We start from the raw sequence: 18,837 nt of genomic DNA, 5'->3' as shown, positions 1-18,837 counted from the left end.
ACACTAAAAATGTTCTACTTGCTTTCCCCTACTGAAATCAAGATGAGCTCTATCAAATTCTATACCTTCAGAATCTCAGTAAATGTCTTACACAAAATACCTGAATTGACATTTTAATCACTATTTGATCTGAACCTTTTCATCCTAATTAGACACTAACTTCTCTCTTATAAATTGTTAGTTCTTCAACTTGACTTAGTTTTTCCTTCATAAACATGTTCTTCACCCACACACTACGCATGAAATACTCTGTTTTTTCACGTGGGCACAGAACCCAGCACTGAAGATTTCCTGTCATTCATGCACAGGTACACACTTACAAACTGTCTTCCTCACATTCACACCTACCTCCTTGTTTTCAAAGTTTCCAATACAGTCCACAAAATAATCACTACTTGAAATACTGCATGCACCAATGTCTGAAACACATGTAAAGACCTGGAATTAACCTATCTCACATGCTCACCTTGATCCTGAAGTTTGGGGCTACTTATACTGACCTAGAGTTGGGTGTTGGGGACCATCCCCAGTGTCCTTGAAGTCTGAACAGATCTGCAACTGTAAACTCTTTAATTTCAAGAGAATAAAAGAAAATTTTACAATGTTCTCTGTTACCTACAGTACTTTCAGATATCTAAGTCCTCTAGGGTACTGGGTCAACAGATGGATGGATAAAGAAAATGTGGTATTTATATACTGTGGAGTACTACTTTGCCATAAAGAAGGATAAACTCATTTATAGGAAAATTATGCACCTTGAGACGCTAATGTTAAGTGAAATAAATCAGACACATAAGCTTAAATATCACATTATTTCTCTTATGTGAGACATCCAGAGTAAAAAATGAAGATTAAAAGTAAAAGATAGATAATAGAAAGTAGGGAGATAGATCATTTCCAGAGGTAAAGAGGATCAAGAGAATAAAGTAAGTGAACAGAGGAATAAAGAATGAAAAAAGGATTTGGGGTGTGTTATATACATGTAGCAACTCTGTGCAAGGAATGTAAACACTACAAACATTACATTACATTACATTACATTACAGTACTGCAAACAGATACTGAAAGGGGGGTGTATCGGGGCATGGGTGGATCAAGGAACGCAAACCTGTACTACACACACATACTAACAAACTAGAAAACAAAAGAAACTAAACTCTTCTAGGGAACTGGAAGAGAACCACTTCTTTCAGAAATTGCTTTACCAGGGCCGGGGATGTAGCTCAGTGGCATAAGCACCTGCCTGGCAAGCGCAAGACCCTGAGTTTGATTCCTGGTACCAAAAAAATTGCTTCACCTATCACTGCTCATTTGTTTGAAAACAGCACTGAATCCAAGCCCCAGGGAATTCAGAGAACTCTCTGAATGCTGGGTCTATATTACAACAATCTGGTAAAGTCTGCCCGCTATGCTAAAAGGGATTCGTGTGAACAACACCGATCATGAACCAAAACCTGGGGCATGTGATTGAACTATGGCTGACATACATCGCACCAGGCTGAGGACAGACCGTCTAGAATCTGGACTCCATACCCCTTTCCATCCTAATTTCCCATCCTTCCCAAACTCTTTCAAGAACCCTCCCAGATCTCCACAGGCTTTCAAGCTACATCACAGTTCTTGTGGTATTTCTGTCCATAAAGGATAGGAACACACATAAAATAAGGTGCCTCAAATCTCTGAAACCATGAAAATTTATATATAAACATTTTTCTTAATGAAACTTTATAGGGTATCATCATACCTTGGTTTACAAATGCTTCTGTTGCAAACAATTCAGTCTGCAAACAAAAGCATTCACCAAAATTTCGCTTCAATTTACAAACTCTACACTGGATGACAAACATGGCCATCTTCCCCATACAAGCACAAACACGAACACCTTCCCCAAAATCATAAAACAAATTAAGTTCATAAACTGAGGTACACAGTTTTCCCTTACTACTTGTTTATGAGATCATCAGGAAAATCCCTACTCTGCTAATGTTTTCCTTCTCCTGTTTATTATCTTTGCTAGTCCCTTTTCTCCCTCCCTAGCTTTCCCCTTCTGTATCCTACAGACCAGAGCCCACTTTCTTCTTTTCTATATAATTCTAAACACAGCTTCTGCCAGTAACCCTAAGCTATTGCTGCATCATGCTGATTTACACCAGCTGTGCCTCATGGTGGCTAACCGAGGCCTACAACAGGGTCTCCTTAGATCTTCGCCTGAGAACCAGATTCCACATATACATCTCAAAGTCACAAACAGTGGGGTGGAAACTGAGCCAAAAATAAATAGATCCCATTTTGAACTACTGAGCACATTAAATAAAGGGGTGAAACACAACTAGAGGAAAGAAAAATGCTACCCAGAGTTGTCACTTAAAGATTTTCTTGGACACACAAAGCAAGCTATAAAGATGCCTCTTTGAACATCAACTTCCAGATGAAATGTTAATTTTCTCAACATTAGCAGGAACAGGGGAAAGAGAACAGAATAGAGGAAGGGAAGACTGTCAGCAAAAAGTCTCTAATGACAACAGAAAGTACACTCTCCAATTAAAAGAACAGGAGCAGAAATGTTATCATGTAACTAGGATTTGCAAAGTGTACAGTCTTTGAGAGTCTTACAGAGCTGAACAAAGTAAATCTTTCATGGAACAACAGTTGGGAATTAGAATCTGATGCTTTTCTGCAACTTTGGGCAAATCACCATCTCAGAACATCAGCTCTCCTATGAACTCCCTCCCTGAGGAGTCACAGGCAAGGGCGCCAGATGGTTTGTGTGTACGGACTTGTCTGGCCCGTTTATTTTCCATTATGAAACCATGTGGAATGGTCCTGCATTTGAACATGATCAGATATTGCAAATGACTGTCATTAGAATGTAATCATCCTTTGTCTTGGCCTCAGCTCCATGCTCCAAATTCTCCAAACCAAACTCCACTTGTTCTAATGCCACAGGATAATGCCATTGGTTTTGTTAAAAGAAAAGTCTTCCAGATTGTATAATTATTTGTTTCAAAAACTCTGGCTAACCTCAGGATCAAGGACACAAACATGATCCATCTGATGCAACAGAGCATCAGCAGTCTAAGAAAATGCAAATATGATAAAGTCAACTTTTTATTCCAAAGCTTGTCTATTTACAAGTTAGGTTTCCAAAGGATGGGGCTGGGCATTTAGCTCAGCGGCAAAGCGCCTGCCTGGCAAGCGCAAGGTCGTGAGTTCGGTTCCTGGTACCGGAGAAAAACCAAAAAAAAAAAAAAAAATTAAACCAAAGGCTATCTGCAAGTCTGTTTCTCTGTAAATCCAAACAGACATTAAAAAGCCGCCAGTAAAGTTTTCTGTTGATGGCAGGCAGAACTGGTGTACTTTGGCTCAGAACAACTTCGACCAGCTATGAAAATAGGCTGAAAATGTGTAGGAAACAGAACTTCGATATTAATTTTACTTACTTGACGTACTTAAAGTTTCTGTCCTCTAAAAATAGCAGCAACATGATTTCAGGCTCCCCAAATAATACAGCATTCAGATACCAAATATTGAATTGTTGACTCCTAAGCATCAATAATATGAATACAAAAAGACAGAAGGGGAGATGGTACCAGCAATGGTAGATGGGGGTCTTGATGTTCTGGTGGTCAGAATCTCCCCAGGAAGCACAGAGCTTGCATGGCCCTTCATTACCTGCCCCTTTCCAAGCCTTGTCTCTTAGTATACCTCCTGCATTGATGGTGCTCCTTGTCTGTAGGGAAAACTCTCTTCATTCTCCATTCCCTCCAGCCTGTATGCCTGCATGTGCTTCACTCACCAGTGCTTTACTGCCGTCCTGTTCACTCTCCATGTGCTGGTTTATATCACTTACTCCTAAACACCATTAATTCCCCTTAGCTTTTCCTGATCTCCCAAATGCAGATAAAATGTGCCTCATATGTGTCCCTTACAACCTTACCTATTTCCTTTTAATTACCCTGATCACATACAGGATGTCATTATTATTATTATTTTAATCTGTATTTCTCACTGAACTGTAGCTCTACAGGCCAGGGATATGCAATCCTGTTCACAGCAGCTACTCAACAAATATAACTTGAGGTAACTCAAGTGAATGACCCAACTTCTAGTAACTTATTTTAGATGTTTTCTGTATTTGACGATATGTGTAAGTGCAGACACAGAAGACCACAAACATCACGTTCCTATTACCTGGAATTGACAAAGGTTAACAGTTTTTCATATTACTTCCAGTTATTAAAGACTATTTTCTGAAGGCCACAACTCAAACGGTTTTGTGGTCATTCCTAAGTTAACTAGAGAAGGAAAAAATATAATTAAGCCCTTACTATGTGTCAATCATTGTGCTAGATAGTTCATGTAGATTGCATGTTCAACCTTCCTAAAACAGTATTATTATACACATTTTATAAGTATTTTTTAAAACCAAGACGTAGAGGATTATCTCCCGCCCAAAGTAAAATAGTCAGTAAATGTCAGAATCCTGTTCAAACCAATTTTATTTAAATCTAAAATATACGATGCTTTCCCCTTTATTGCTTACATCCTCAAATTCTGTTCATGTTTGGAAGGAACTTGAACTTTTTGAGCCAGAGAACGTGCTTTCACATATGTTATTCATCCAGTTATTTAACAAACATCAATTAAGTGCCTACTCTGGGCTGTATTTGCTATTGCTCATAAATGTGCAGAAAATTAAGTTAACCAGGGCACTGAATTCATAAGCATTCTGGTTAATTTAGCCAAAGAATAAGAAATTAAGAGGAGATATAATGCCACGGATGTTTCTCCACGGCAAAAGAAACATGCAACCATCAAGGCGAATTAAGAAAATTGTACTGAAAGGCTGAATCGACCCTGTGGTTGAGGACTACAGTCAGACTACACAGCCCCTGAAATTTCTCTCCTGGCCCTATAATGACTAGGATTTTGTGACTGGGGTATGAAAAAAAATGTATAAAGAGACTGCATATTTAAAAGTTGGCTTTCCCTTATGATTTCTTCAGCACCTTTTATTTTTAATAAAACAACAATAACAAAAAGTGTGAAGCTTAGAGCTGAACAATTTAGCCCTTTTCTCCTTCATCTTCTCAGTTCTGAGTGCAAATTCTTAGAGCCCCTTCCTGGTCTGCCTGGGTGCTGACTCTGAGTTCATGCCAGGCCCAGCGTAGCCTCTGCACCGTCTTTCTTGTGCCCCCTGCACGCTCCTGAAAATGCACATGAGGCTTGCTGCCAAAGGGGACTGATCTTTCTATGTGGACCTTGCAGCACGGGGCTTGCTACAATCCTCCAGGGAAGTCCTGTTTGGGAATTACTCACTTTCTTTGTGCCAGTGCTGTCGGTAGCATGCATTTCTTTTTGTAAATTATAATACTACTGGACTCTCATTGAAATGCTGGCTCTTACTGTTTTCCTCTCCCACTCTCGATTATTCCTTAAAAATAACTTCTCCTCCCACCTCGATATAGCATGAATCTTCTATCCCAATGTTTCAAGTCTCTTTGTTTGCAGTTTTTCGCTCCTTAATCAACATTTTTACTTTGAAACAATTTCGATTTGTTCCTGCATTGCATTCATCCTACTTAAAATGAATATTTTGAGGCAACAAAGAATTAGTTTGTAAGCATGGCCTGACCAGAGGGTAAACAAGAGCGGGAGGACTCCTCTGCTTACTGAGAACTCTTTTCATCAGGCTATTGCTTTTATTGTCTTGCGTTTTCACTATGCACATATGTTGTGGGTTCTCAGAAATCTAGTAAAACTGTAATGTTTCCTATTATTGGCAAGTGTAAGCCACACAATAAAACATGTGGTCCTGAATCTTGGGTGGGTCTGGTGTTTCATAATGTCAGAGAAAACACAACTAAGTCCTCAAAAATCCAATCACTTGAGGGCTCTTGTTAGGGTGAAGCATAAAGGTACCTATAGAATTATCTGTCCATCCCTTTGTTCATTCATTCGTTCATTTGTTGATTCATTCAACAGACATCTCAACATTGCAATGACAAAACCATGAGTAAGGCACAGTTCTTTGTGCTACAAGCTCACAGTCTACTGGAAAAGAACATAAAACAAGCAACTGCCATATGTGATGAATGTTCAAAACGGGAGAGAAAAGGGGAATGAGACGGGGAGCAGGAACAAAGAAAACAGAAAGAAAAGAGTAGGAAAAGATGGGGGGAAGAAAGGGAGGAGGGTTAAGGGTACACAGTGTGGTCTTCAGGGATGGAGGCAGGCCCCGATTGGAAGGATGAGTAGACACTAGCCAGGTGTTCTGCCCGGCAGAGAATACCATGATAAACAAAGGCATAGGGGCCGCAAACATCAAAACACAAGTTTTAAAAGAACACTACCTTTTTCCTAGCAGGGGCAACTTCCCCCTATGAAACCTCCATCTTTCTGAAATTTGTTCCTCTACCAGAGGTCTATTAGGTATCTAGGTCTAATATTCTTAGACCAAGGTTTCTCATCAAATAAGGCAGGTGAGTTTCCCAGATGCCAGTTGCGAGGGGAGAGTTTGAAGGTTTTCCGTTATTGCCTCATTTGGGCCCCTGTAAAAAGATGGGCTTTTAGCTACTCACTGCGGTGGAAAGAAGTACAACCTTCCCTAAACACCCTATATTTGCAAATAAAAATTTAAATAATGTCATTTTTCCTTATGCGTTCCTCCTCCAAGGGAAGTCTAAAGGGCTGAAGTTATTTCCTTTCCCTTCCATGAGGGACATCTCAGTTTAGAGGCTCTTTTCTCTTGTTTATTCCCTGCCTCTCTATCGTCTGATGTCAAGCACTTCCCTGACAAGACGGAGTTTCAAGGGATTAAAAGGAGACACTGAAATTTAAGGTGAACGCATTTTGAAAAGCAAAAGACTGAAAGAGAACAGCTTTACACCTTTTCTTGGAGACCTAAGGCTCCTGTGATTAATGAAATGCTTTCCAGGCCCGCAAGTAACTGATTCCCAAACCTTTGTGCTTTTTTTTTTTTTTTTTTTTAATTTAACTGGGTTTCCTTTGTTCTTTGCACTGAAATGCAAAGAAGTATTTATGTCTGGTACAGGGGAGGCTCATCCCAGGCCTGGGAGCAAGTGGAGGAGGCTAGACTGGCTGCAAATGTCTATGAGATTTTTACAGGACAAAGCATTCTGTGTATCGATCCTGTCTTATTTTATCCTCCTAGAGGGGTTTGTCTTTTCCTGCTCAAATAACCGTCACCTGAGCAACCGAATCAAAGAACCCTGCCCGGAAGAGCACACTGCTCACCGAGTATTGAACCATCTCCTACACACAGGTGAGCCGAGGGGTGCTGAGGCATCCATGTCTGGCCTCCCTTAAAATAATCTGTCTGTCTCCACACACTGCAGTTTAGTTGGGGCCGACTGCCCTCCTTCCCGAAAGATTGCACTGCACAAACCTTTGCAAGGGTATCTCACCGGGGTCAGGAAACTGTGTTTTCCAGTTCAAATTCCACAGAGCTTTAAAACATGGAAGAGATCCTGGAGTGTGGGGGAAATTTTGAATTCAGGCAACAGGGCTCCAAAGCAATTGTTGCTCGAAGCCAAAGTGCTAAAACATTTGTACTTGCCATGGTTTGAATATGGCTTTTCCCCTCCAAAATGCATGCTGGAATTTAATCTCCTTAGTGAGGAATTAAGAGGGTGGAAACTTAATCTTATCATGGTATTTGGAGGTGGGGCCTTTGGGGTGTGATTAGAATTAGATAAGGTCACGAGGGCGGAGCCCACAGGGTTGAATCCTGGCAGCTTTCTTAGAAGACAGAGAACAGGAATACGTACATGCACATACTCCCTGCCTGTCACCATGTACTGCCCAGCACCTCTTTGAGATCTGCCAAGAAGGCCATTACCTGATGTGGCTCTTCAATCTTGGAACAGAATTGTGGACCAAAATAAATCTCTTCTCATTCTTCCATGTTGTATTTTTAGCAACAGAATTGAGTCAGAACTCTTTTCTCAAAACTGTTTATTCAATAATAAAAGTTGACATATTTATATTACATATGAGGTTTTGTTCTGAGAAACTTACAGCTGCAACTCAATTCCCATAAGAACTTTTATTAGTATACCCATTTTACAGATGAGGAAACGAGTACAGATTAAAGAATTTACTGAGGTCACAGCAGTCTGACTCCAGAGTTTATACTATCCTTTGAGGTATACCTCTATATGTTTCTTCTATTTAATATTTATTAAGTACCTACACTATGAACAATATTTCACGTGTACAGGTGAGTATGACAGAGGCATGCCCTGTAGGAGATTATATTCTAGTTTAGAAGACAGCAATATATAAACATACAAGTAGCATTCCAATGATGAGCCTTGAGACAGAAAAACTGAAGTGTTATAGGCCTGATAGGAGGAGTCAAGGATTTCTCCCTTGAAGAAGCAATAATAAATCACCTTCTGACACCAACACTAAAATGTAATTATAATGAAAGCCTTAATATCCTGACTCTTCCCCCATTAGTTTAGACTCTAAAACATATTGAAAGCATCACTAAAATGGTTTTAAATACAGGGAAACTTGGGACTCTGGCAGCAAGAACCAGTGGAGGAGAATGAAAAGATAAAGTGGATGGACTGGAACTAGAGATGTCCCCCAGTACAGATGTGTGGTCCATGGTGGTAGCTGTGTCTCAAAGGCTATGTTAGAAATATTCTTACATTTTCTGTATGTTACAATGTTTTGAAATTTAAAAACATTTTTTGATGCCAGAGACTGCCCCTCTCAGGGTAGCTCACTCTTAATGATAATGAAGGGCCCAGGACATGTCTTGGATATGCAGACTAATCAATTCGGGGTTACAGTTCCTCTACCTGGCCTGTACATCTCAGGAGACAATATTCCTCTGCCTTAATCACCCTGGGCCAGGTACCAGGCAAATAGAGACCACCCCAAATCCTGCTGAAATTATTCAAACTAGTCATCCTAAACTGTTCGCCCCATGCCCCAGATACCCCAGTGAAGGACAGGTTTACGCCTTTCCCTGGCTCCTACCATCTACCTACTGATCGCTGCCATGTCTTTATGTGCCTGTGTGGCATGCCTTCCCTCCTATCTCTGGAGCCTGTGATGTGGCAAACTGTTTTTTCCCGATCCTCTTCTGTGTCTCCTCTTAGGGCTGTACATGATTATCTCAGGAAAAAACACAAAACAAGGGTACAGGGCGACTCTGATATGATTCTGGCAAGTTTTCACGGCTAAGGAAACGGCAGAAGTCCAGGGAATGGGTGAAAATATCCAGGTTTCAAACAGCAGGGCTGTTGTTATGGTTTGTGTCTGGATGTCCCCCCAAAAGCCTCATGCAGTCATGGGGTGGACTTTTAGAGTTTATGATTGATCCATGATCCAACACTGGGATTATGGGTGTGAGTGCTACACCCACCCTGGGTGGATAGTTTGCATATGTAAGGAAGAGAAAGAGGCTGCCTGCAACTCCTCCCTTTTGTTCTTGTTGCTTTTGCTGTCTTCCACACATGAATTGTTGCCCTCTGCCATGTCCCACTCTGCCTTGGAGCCAGCTGAGTACGGACTGAAACCTCCACAAATTGTGAGCTAAACAAACCTTTCCTTCCTTAATTTTGGGCATCGGGTACTTTGTTTTAGCAATGACAGAAAAGTAACCAAGACAACTGTTCAAAGCTGAACCCCAATCAATACCTTGGGTTATGTGGAACACAGCTCACTTATGAAGAAGACAGAGCTACAAAGAGCTAAGCAGAGTTTGAGGGGTCCATGTAAATAGAATAGGGTCATGGGGAGGGGAACAGTCTCCATGGAATACTAGGATACACATGGACTGCATGTGTTCCCCAAATTAGGGTATTGGAATCCAAACCCTTGATGTGATGGTATTAGAAGACAAGGAAATTCAGTCATGAGGGTGAAGCTCTGGCAAATGGGATTTATGATTCTATACAGGACACTTTAGAGATCTCTTTACCTTTGTGAAGACAAAGAAAGAAGTCAGTTTTCTGCTACCTGGTCCCTCACTGGCCCCTGCCCATGCTGGCACTCTGATCTTGGGCTTGTATCCTCCATAACTGTGAGAAATAAATGTATATTGTTTATATGCCATCTAGTCCATGGTACTCTATTACAGCAGCTTAAACCATCTGAGACACTGTACAGGGGAAATCAAATGGAAGCTTAGTCACAGAAACTGGGCCGACACCGGGAGGAACGAAGAAGAGTATGACTTCGTGGGCACACTGGTGTGTGTTCTCACAGACACCGCAGAGTCATGCGTGTGACGGCAAGTGTGGTATCAGTCACTGGGCTGAGGTCTGCCTTGGCCAGGGCTGGCTGATGTCTGGGCAGGAAACCCAGAGTCAATTTAACTTAAACAATCGTGGTAGACAGCTTCATGAGAAGGTAAGGGTATAGAAATAAAGAGAGATAAACTTGAATTTGAATCTCACTCTGTCACATACCAACTACCAGGCATCTTTTAACATGTGCCTTAACCTGTAATCTTCAAATTTCCTATGAGTACAGTGAAAATGTTCTTACAGCCACGACATGTAAATATACTGATGAATATGAAATTGCCAGGCACAGTTCTTAATACAGAGTAAGTGCTCAGTATTTTTTTCACCCTTACAGACCCCAGCTAAATATTCCATCTCGGTATTTGATTCCTCACTACTATGTTTACTTTGCTCATCTCTGAGACTCATGCTTCAAAGCATTTTTACCCATTAATAGCTTCCTAGGAAGTAAATTTCTATCTCGTTGCCTCATATGAAACTTTGGCAGACACAAAAAGAGATTCATTTAGTCATTAAGAACCCTAGCTCCACCATCAAACCACAGCATTTAAATTCAGCAATCAGCTGGCTCTTTAGAATTTAATACAGTGCTCCTGCGGCTTGTCTAGATTGTCATCCAGTTTTTTAAAAGTCCTCCTTCTTCCTGTCCCTTAGATGACTATGATTTAATCTCTGAAGTATGCATGAAGAACACATTACTCTTTCCTCCTCCAAGAATGTGATGTTTCAATGTGGGGCCCCATTCCTGGGCTGGCCAGGGAAAAAGAGGTCGTATGTCCAGTCTCCACGGCGGCATTCACTAGATCAGTTTCACACAGAGAACATCTCTGTTCCATAGCCACAGAGAGTATTATTTATTTTGGTGGGCTTCTCACAAATATAAAACACTGGACTCAGATAAGCCCAGTGCTTAGTGGAGATTCCAAAGAAAATTCAATCAGAAATACAAAAAAGAAAGAAAAGAAAAGAAGAGAAAAAAAGAGAAAAAAGCTACCACAGTTCAGCGCTATCCAATGATGCACAAAGCCAATGTCCTTTGTGCCCAGAGATGACATTTTGGTTGATATTCCAATTTAGAGAAACAACATATACCATTTCATAAAAATGACTGGCTAATCAATCATCAAGGATTTATTTCAATCTGTATCCAATCGTATGCCAGTCTTTGGGGGTTGTACATGAAATACAATGAAGACTAGAGGACGTGGTCTCATGGACAGACAGTGTCACTGAAAATTACTGCCATGGAGAAGACAACAGCTCACGCAATCCCTTCTTACCACTGACTGCACGGTGCAGTCAGAGGAGGACACCAGTGGGGGTTGCTGCAGTTTGGACATGCTGAACTATCTCACAGTCTGACAAAGTAGAATTTCGGAAAAACAAATCTTCCTATGACTCTAACCCTACCTAAAACTCTCTATTGACGCTTCAGTGCTGCAAGATAGTTTCTAAATTTCTGAGTGCGACACATAAGACTTTACTATCTGGCCCCTGCCAAGGTCATTTCTTATTTTTCTTCTTCTCCTGCAGATGTTTCAAGCTCTAGGGCCTTCTAACACTCTTTTTTCCCAGGAATGTGTTTGATCTGATTCCTCTTCTAAAATTCTATTTTCCAGGCTGATTTTTATTTTTCCTTTAAGAATGAATACGAGTAGTAATTGTCGGGAAGCCTGCTTTCCCTGACACCCACACCTACATGGGCACGCTCGTGCCTGAGCAGATTACACCTCTAGGCTCTCGAAATACCTGTAGGCACATTTACGTCTAAGATGCATCCCTCGCACTATACGGTGTTAAGTGTTTATTAACTCTTCTTCTGCCCCCTGGCCCATTTTTAAAAGCCAACTTTACTGAAGTATAACTGACATATAATGAAACATGTCTATTTCAAGTGTATAGTCCAAGTTTTGACAAATATGTAAACGTATGTAAACAACCATGATGATAAAAAACAGGACATTCTCATCATCCTAAAATATGTCCATGGGAGGCTGAGGTAGGAGGATCACAAATTCAAGCCCAGCCTGGGCAATTTAGCAAGACCTTATCTCAAAATAAATCAGAAGAGCCTTGGGTTCAATCCCTAGTACCACATACACATACACACATCCACGCGCATCCAAAATGTCCAACTATACCACTGGTCCCTTGTTCCCTCTCATATTTTTTATTTTTTTGAGACAGCATCTCACTGTCTAGTTCAAGCTGGCCTTCAGCTTACTATGTAGGCTAGGCTAGCCTCGAACTCACAGCCATCATCCTGCCTCAGCCTCCTAAATGCTAGAATTACAGACGTAAGCCACCATGCCTGGCCCTCTTTCCCTTTTAAAAATAAGAGTTACTTAGATTTTATAGACAGTTCTTTTTCATACCCTCCTGTAATGATTTTAACATTTTCTACTATATGCAAGTATTACTTATAATTTTAAATTCAATATTTATATTTTAAGAGCATATTTAGATTATAGTTAATCACTACATTGAAAATGAAACTAATATCATAACTTCAAATACATATGACATTGATTATACATACATAAAACTTTTAAATGATTATGAAATGTCAGTAATGCATATTTATATGTAAGCTAGTACTTCATTAAATGACTGAAAATAATAAAAATTCAGCATTATCTAAGAAGATACTTTCTGACCCAATGAAATAAGTTTTAAAACATACGTTTTTTTTAAATACAGACTTGTAAGTTTTAAGAACAGAGTTAAATAACTCACATTTCTAGAAGTATGTCGTACTGAAAACACTGACTCTCCATCTGAAAACAACCTCAAAATGTTTGAAAGAAAAAAGACTAAAATACCTTTGCAGTACATGAAAGGCTGGTGAGAAATTAAGACTTCTTAAAAGCAAAAACCTAAATGAAACCGGAACCCACAAAGATCAGCACTGAAATCAGCTTCTATTTAGAGATCTTAATCAAACCGGGCAATTTTTAGCCTTTGTTTTTGTTTTTGTTTTTTGATACTTATTTAACTGCCCACCACTGTTCTGTTTGCACTTGCGCTTCCTTACCATTAGGTCGTCACTGTAAGTACTTGCCCAGTTCAAGATTACATTGCTCCACCCACCTCCCTCTATACGGGCACTGGGAGTAGTTCTCACCTCTGGTCTAAGAGGTAAGAATTGAGTGTGTCTCCTTCAACTTCTTTTGCTGTTTATTTTCTCCCACTGTTGCTGTTGTTATTTTTTGTTTTGGTTTGGTGTTTTGTTTTGGAAACTGCCCACTGAACAAAGAAGATTCCTGGGCCCCAGCGGAAGGCAGAACTGCACAAAGGAAGTAGCCTGGCTCTCTGAATTGCCATATGGAGAAAAGCAGCACTGTCACCAGAAACATCTAAATTACATTACTATGTGATGGAGAAATAAACTTCTATTGTGTTGCTGCCTAAATTTTAGATGACATTTGCTACAGCTTGGTGCTACTCTAATCAATATGGATTTTATTTCCTCGAAGCCCACAGGGAACAACATACAAATCCCAGATGGTACAGGGGAGATAATCTACAGGCACTACATAAAAGTGGGACCCCAAAACGCTATTCCCTCAGCATGAAGTGAGCTAGGAATAGTATTCTTCCATGTCAATACAAGGAAAGTTGGCTATCTTAAAATACAGTACTGAACAGGAGTAAGGAGGAAAGTTATTTCCCCCTCAGAATTCACTACTGCAAGCACGCTCATCCATAGGCTTCCAGTGTGTTCATATCGAGTAGTATGAAAAACAGCAAGCTGAGAATTCACTTTTGTTGAGACAGGGTCTTGCTATGTAATTCAGGCTGCCCTCAAACTATCAGCAGTCCTCCTGCTCCAGTGTCCTAAGTGCTGGGATTACAGGTACACGTGACCGTGCCTACCCTCATGAACTGACTTTAAAGTGGTTTCCAGTTCACAGTGCTCCCAGAAAGAAGTGCAAATTCTCTCTGGAGCAAACTTCTGTCATCCCAAGAAAAATGAACACACCGTCAAAAATGACAAAATACCATGTGAAAGAGACAACAGCGAGAACAGACAGTGGCTGTTGGCCTTTCTGGTACCCTTCACTGGGTGTTTGGTGTTTTCCTCATTGCACGTCTATAGCACATTATCTCGAAGTTCTTTTTCTGTAACTCTCTGAGATTCAGTTCAGCTTCAGAGCAGATAAGATGGACAAACCCCAACCTACTAAAGTCAGGATTTTCCCACATTCGGGTTAACAATGCCATTCTGTTGTCCAGTCTCCCTCCTGCAGCTCTTCATTTAATTATGCCTACAGAAAAATGGTTCTTCAGTCCTTATTATTATTTCTGAATTTGCTTCAAACACATAACAAAAATAAAAGGCAAGAATAAGAATCTCTCCCTCTTTCTCTCTCTTTCTCTCTCTCTCTCTCTCTCTCTCTCACTCACACACACACACAGAGAGAAAGAAATACCAGTATTTGATATAAGCCAAGCAAACTTCATTAATATGCTTGAAAGAGAAAAGAGTCTCAGAAGAACACCCTTAAGAGAGAAGACATAAGTGGAATACCCTTAGCTATGCCAATGGTGAGGCTAAAATGCAGATAACATAACCTCAAATCTTTTGTGTGTGTGTGTGTGTGTGACAGGGTCTCACTATGTAGTTCAGGCTGGTCTTGAACTCTTGGCAATCCTCCTGCTTCAGTCTCCCAAGTGCTGGCATTACAGACATGTGACACCACGCCCAGCTCAGATTATTACTGTTTAAATCAAGCCTGATAGACCACCCCTTTCACCCAAATCGCCTTGCTGTCATTGACATTCCAAAGGATACATCTCTGACTCTCATTGTGCAGTCATGGCTGTGCCTATGACTCCTGAATAAAGACCTGCAAGCTGGCCCCCCCGGGGTGCAGAGTACACTAACCACTGTAGTCTCAGGTATGAGCAAATTCATCATGGCACCAACAGTATCATTTAGAATTGTCTTACCTCCTCTGTCTTTAAAACTTCCCATATTCGAGCATGGTCTTCCACTACCCAGTGTCCTGTGCTTTCTGCCTTGCTGGAGAATTTGACTTTAGGCACCGCTTGAGTAGGCTCTTCCACGGGCTTTCCCTCCATCTTGACAGAGGCAGGCAGGAGGCATCACGGATCTGTGAAACAGAGTAAAGTGTGGTGCAGGTCAAAACCTTAAGGTAAAAAGAGATACGAAAGCAAGTGATTGTGCTTGACTTTCGAATAATAAGACCATAGAACACCTTATCACAAAGGGCATCAGCTCGTATGTCTAATTTTTATATGCTAAATATGAATGACTGGTATTTCAGTGCAGACTCCTGGAAGTGAAGGGCACACATCTTGAGAATAGACAAAATAATATAAATTTTAAAGCAAAGCAAAAGTATCATCTGCCTGTTGCATCTGTTCACCATTTTGCTCTGCTCCCCTCAGAAGGCGGGATGGACTGTGGGGGATGTAAGGGAAGCCTGAGCGATCTTGGCATTTGTCCACGCTGTCTGGTACAGGCTGAAGAACCCTGAAAACCATGGCTGAAGTTTTCAAACATCTACTGCGCACTTAGGCACCATGCTAAGCAGACACAGATCACTCAGTAGTTTGCTTCTTATATCTAAGAAGCTTAGAACCTCAGGGCAAAAAAGTGATACACAGGTATTAACAACATGGTACATGACAAGATAGTGTATGAAATGCCACAATAATCATGTTTCCAAACTGCAAGAGACGGTTAGCTCAGAGACAGTGCATTTGTCTATATTCACAAGGTCCTGGTTCAATCTCCCGCACCAGCAGGGGGAAAAAAATTGCAATGGAAGCAAAGAAGATTCCTTTTGACATTTACTGGCTATGCTGCTTTCTTGGGCCCTTAGTTCATCAGTAGTCACAATAAAACAACATTCACAATTTGCTATTAATCTCTTCTTCGTTGGCATCTTTTCATGAGCCACCAAATACAGTTCGCTCAAAATCTCCTCCTCCTTTGCCTGGCTCAGCACCGCAGTGTGAAGGAGTCTCCTTGCCTCCGTCTGAGTCAGCATGAATCTGTCTTCCTGAGGCTAATTTTTATAAAAAGCAAGTCTGTGAATGATGTTCTGCCGACCTGAAACTTCCTTGAGACTAAAATCCAGGCTCCTTCACGCAGCACAGAAGGCCCTTTGTGCCTGACTTCTTGCACCTCCCTCTGTCCACTTCATGTACGCGCTGCTGCCTCCTCAGCCACTCCACTTCAGCCCTTCCCAAGGGCTTACACACCCCACATACATCCAGCACCTTCGCTCCTTGTGACTCGTCCTCTCCAGCCCCCTCCACAAGAGAATAAAGGTCTCTCTTTTGTGTTATTCTGTGTATTCTGGACAGAGTTCCACCGTGTCACTATTGCACTCAGCTCCATTTCTACCTTCTAGTCTTGTAAGCATCTTGAGACTCAAGATGACATCATATACAAAGTACTAAATAAATGTTTCACAGATACATTCATTCAATCACTTGGTAACTGGGAGAATACAATGAAAATGAGAGCAGTATCTAATATAGTCAAACAACAATTATGAAAGTCAAGTTATACCTTCCTTTTAACTTTATTAGGCAGTGGGCTAAATTCTTCATAAGAAAGAGACTAGTGTAATCATTCACCACGTTCCACCAAGCAGCTAATACGTCCAAATGGAATTGCTCATTAGCTAACAACAGAACAGTTTTTGTGGAAATGTCTTCAGGGAATTGAGTGTGTTTGCAAAAAGTAGGTCTTATGCTCACACAACCCACAGTCCAAATAAAAGTACATGGAAAGTGAAATCAACACGAGGGGCAAGGGTGAGAGGTCAGCGTATCTTCTGCAGAGGAGTTGGTGCCTCACATGCCCCATCTGCCACAGAGAGCAGGCCGTCTGCTTGCACAGAACACCGATGAGGAAACTGATAAGCAAAGCTCTCATGGAGCACTTAGAAACACAGAGCCCTGGGGCTGGGGATTTAGCTCAGCGGCAAAAAGCGCCTGCCTGGCAAGCGTAAGGTCGTGAGTTCGGTTCCCGGTACCCGAGAAAAACCAAAAAAAGAAAAAAAATAAAAAATAAACACAGAGCCCTTCATATGCTCCCATTGGCAATCAGGAAGTAGAACTTACATGATTAATGAGCGAAGTTCTTCTGAGTGGACACACTAATAAATGATGCTGACACATATATCCAAGGAAATAAAAAGGCAGAGTCATGTGGAAGTTTCTAGCCAAAAAGAAAAGGAAATTAAAATAAACAGGCAAGATGGAAACAAGCCAGATGAGTAGGGAAGGAAATTCCATTGTTGTTACTGGAGATAATACTGTAAACAATAAATAACAAATCAAAGCAAAATGGGAAAACTACATAAAATGGTTTGGGTTGCATCCTTTATATATCATAGAAATGCAACCGGATAAAATAGACAAATTACAAAATCTCAGCACAAACAATGGAACATCTGTAAGCCTAATGTATCCCAGCAACCCCATAGCTCTTCCTCTACTGTCTGCCCACAGCTGCTCTCTCATCTCTGCCGTGTGGGTGAAAGCTGGCAATCTTTCAGTGCTGGAGATTGAACTGTACTGCATACTGACTTCCCACAGCCTGCTCCTTGCCCTGTTTGGGAAGAAGATTTCAAGTTGCATACAGTTCCAAAGCATTCAGAAACCCGGAGGGATATTAAGAAGTAGCCCGCTCTTAGGAGTTTCTTCAAGCATTTTGAGCTCCTCCACTCCAGGGATACTGGAGGCCTTCCTGGTCATCTCAGTACACCTCCTCACTTACAAAAAATGACCTTATATACAATATATGTTGGGCTTTCACTGTGCTAGGCATTGTCCACATGATCTCTAACCTGCAAAATAACCTTACAAGGTAGATACCACCATTTTACAATAATAGGAAAATAAGATTCAGGGAGGTGAAGTAACTTTACTACACTGCTAGAAATTTGTAGAATTTCCAGATTCCAGGTCAGCGGAGAAGGCCTTTTGCTCCATCCTCTCCCCATCACCGGTGGAATGGTGTCCCTTCCCAGGTCCTAGAGTTAGCAGCAGCATCTCCACTGATACAACAGCGCCCCCTTGAGAGATGGCCACACCTGATGAGCACAACACTAAGGGTGGGCTACAGATAGGGACGGACCTTTGTACCATCTCAGCTTGTGATCCAGGCAGGCTTTATGGGTATATGAGGTTTACAGTCACACAGCTCCCCATGCTCAGAAGGGCCCGTGGTTGTTTGAATGCTCTGCTGTTCATGTCTTGAATTTCTTAATTTTTGCAAATGAGTCTCTGCATTTTTGTTTTGCATTAGGCCCCATAAATTATATAACTAGTCTTGCTGCTGACTTATCTCTTCCTCTTCAAGCCTAAAGTTCCATTTCATATTTTTTTAAAATTTCATGCATTATAAGTTTCTTACCAATTCTCTTTAAAAGAGCAAGAAATGTATATGGTAGAGACATTTTTTGTTAAATTTAAAACAGGAGGCACCTATAGATTTTTTTTTTTTTTTTTTGGAGCTCAGGCTTGTGTTTTTTTGTTTGTTTGTTTGTTTTTCTGGTACCAG

General features: G+C 41.0%; 1 protein-coding gene across 3 annotated transcripts in view; it reads right to left on the bottom strand.

The window, feature by feature from the left end:
• Rgl1 (ral guanine nucleotide dissociation stimulator-like 1) overlaps nucleotides 1-18,837 on the bottom strand; it is a 251,401-nt gene that overhangs the window by 138,908 nt on the left and 93,656 nt on the right. For all 3 annotated transcript variants that reach the window (XM_005375044.2, XM_005375043.2, XM_005375046.2), the window contains one exon: nucleotides 15,243-15,406. In XM_005375044.2, coding sequence (XP_005375101.1) covers nucleotides 15,243-15,374 — 132 coding nt within the window. In that variant the 5' untranslated portion in view covers nucleotides 15,375-15,406. The remainder of the gene's footprint in view (nucleotides 1-15,242; nucleotides 15,407-18,837) is intronic.

The sequence above is a fragment of the Chinchilla lanigera genome, unplaced genomic scaffold, assembly GCF_000276665.1.
Source record: "Chinchilla lanigera isolate Chin_1 unplaced genomic scaffold, ChiLan1.0 scaffold00005, whole genome shotgun sequence".
NCBI lineage: Eukaryota > Metazoa > Chordata > Mammalia > Rodentia > Chinchillidae > Chinchilla > Chinchilla lanigera.
The sequence above is the reverse complement of the archived record's forward strand: the minus strand, read 5'-3'. Positions and strand labels throughout refer to the sequence as shown.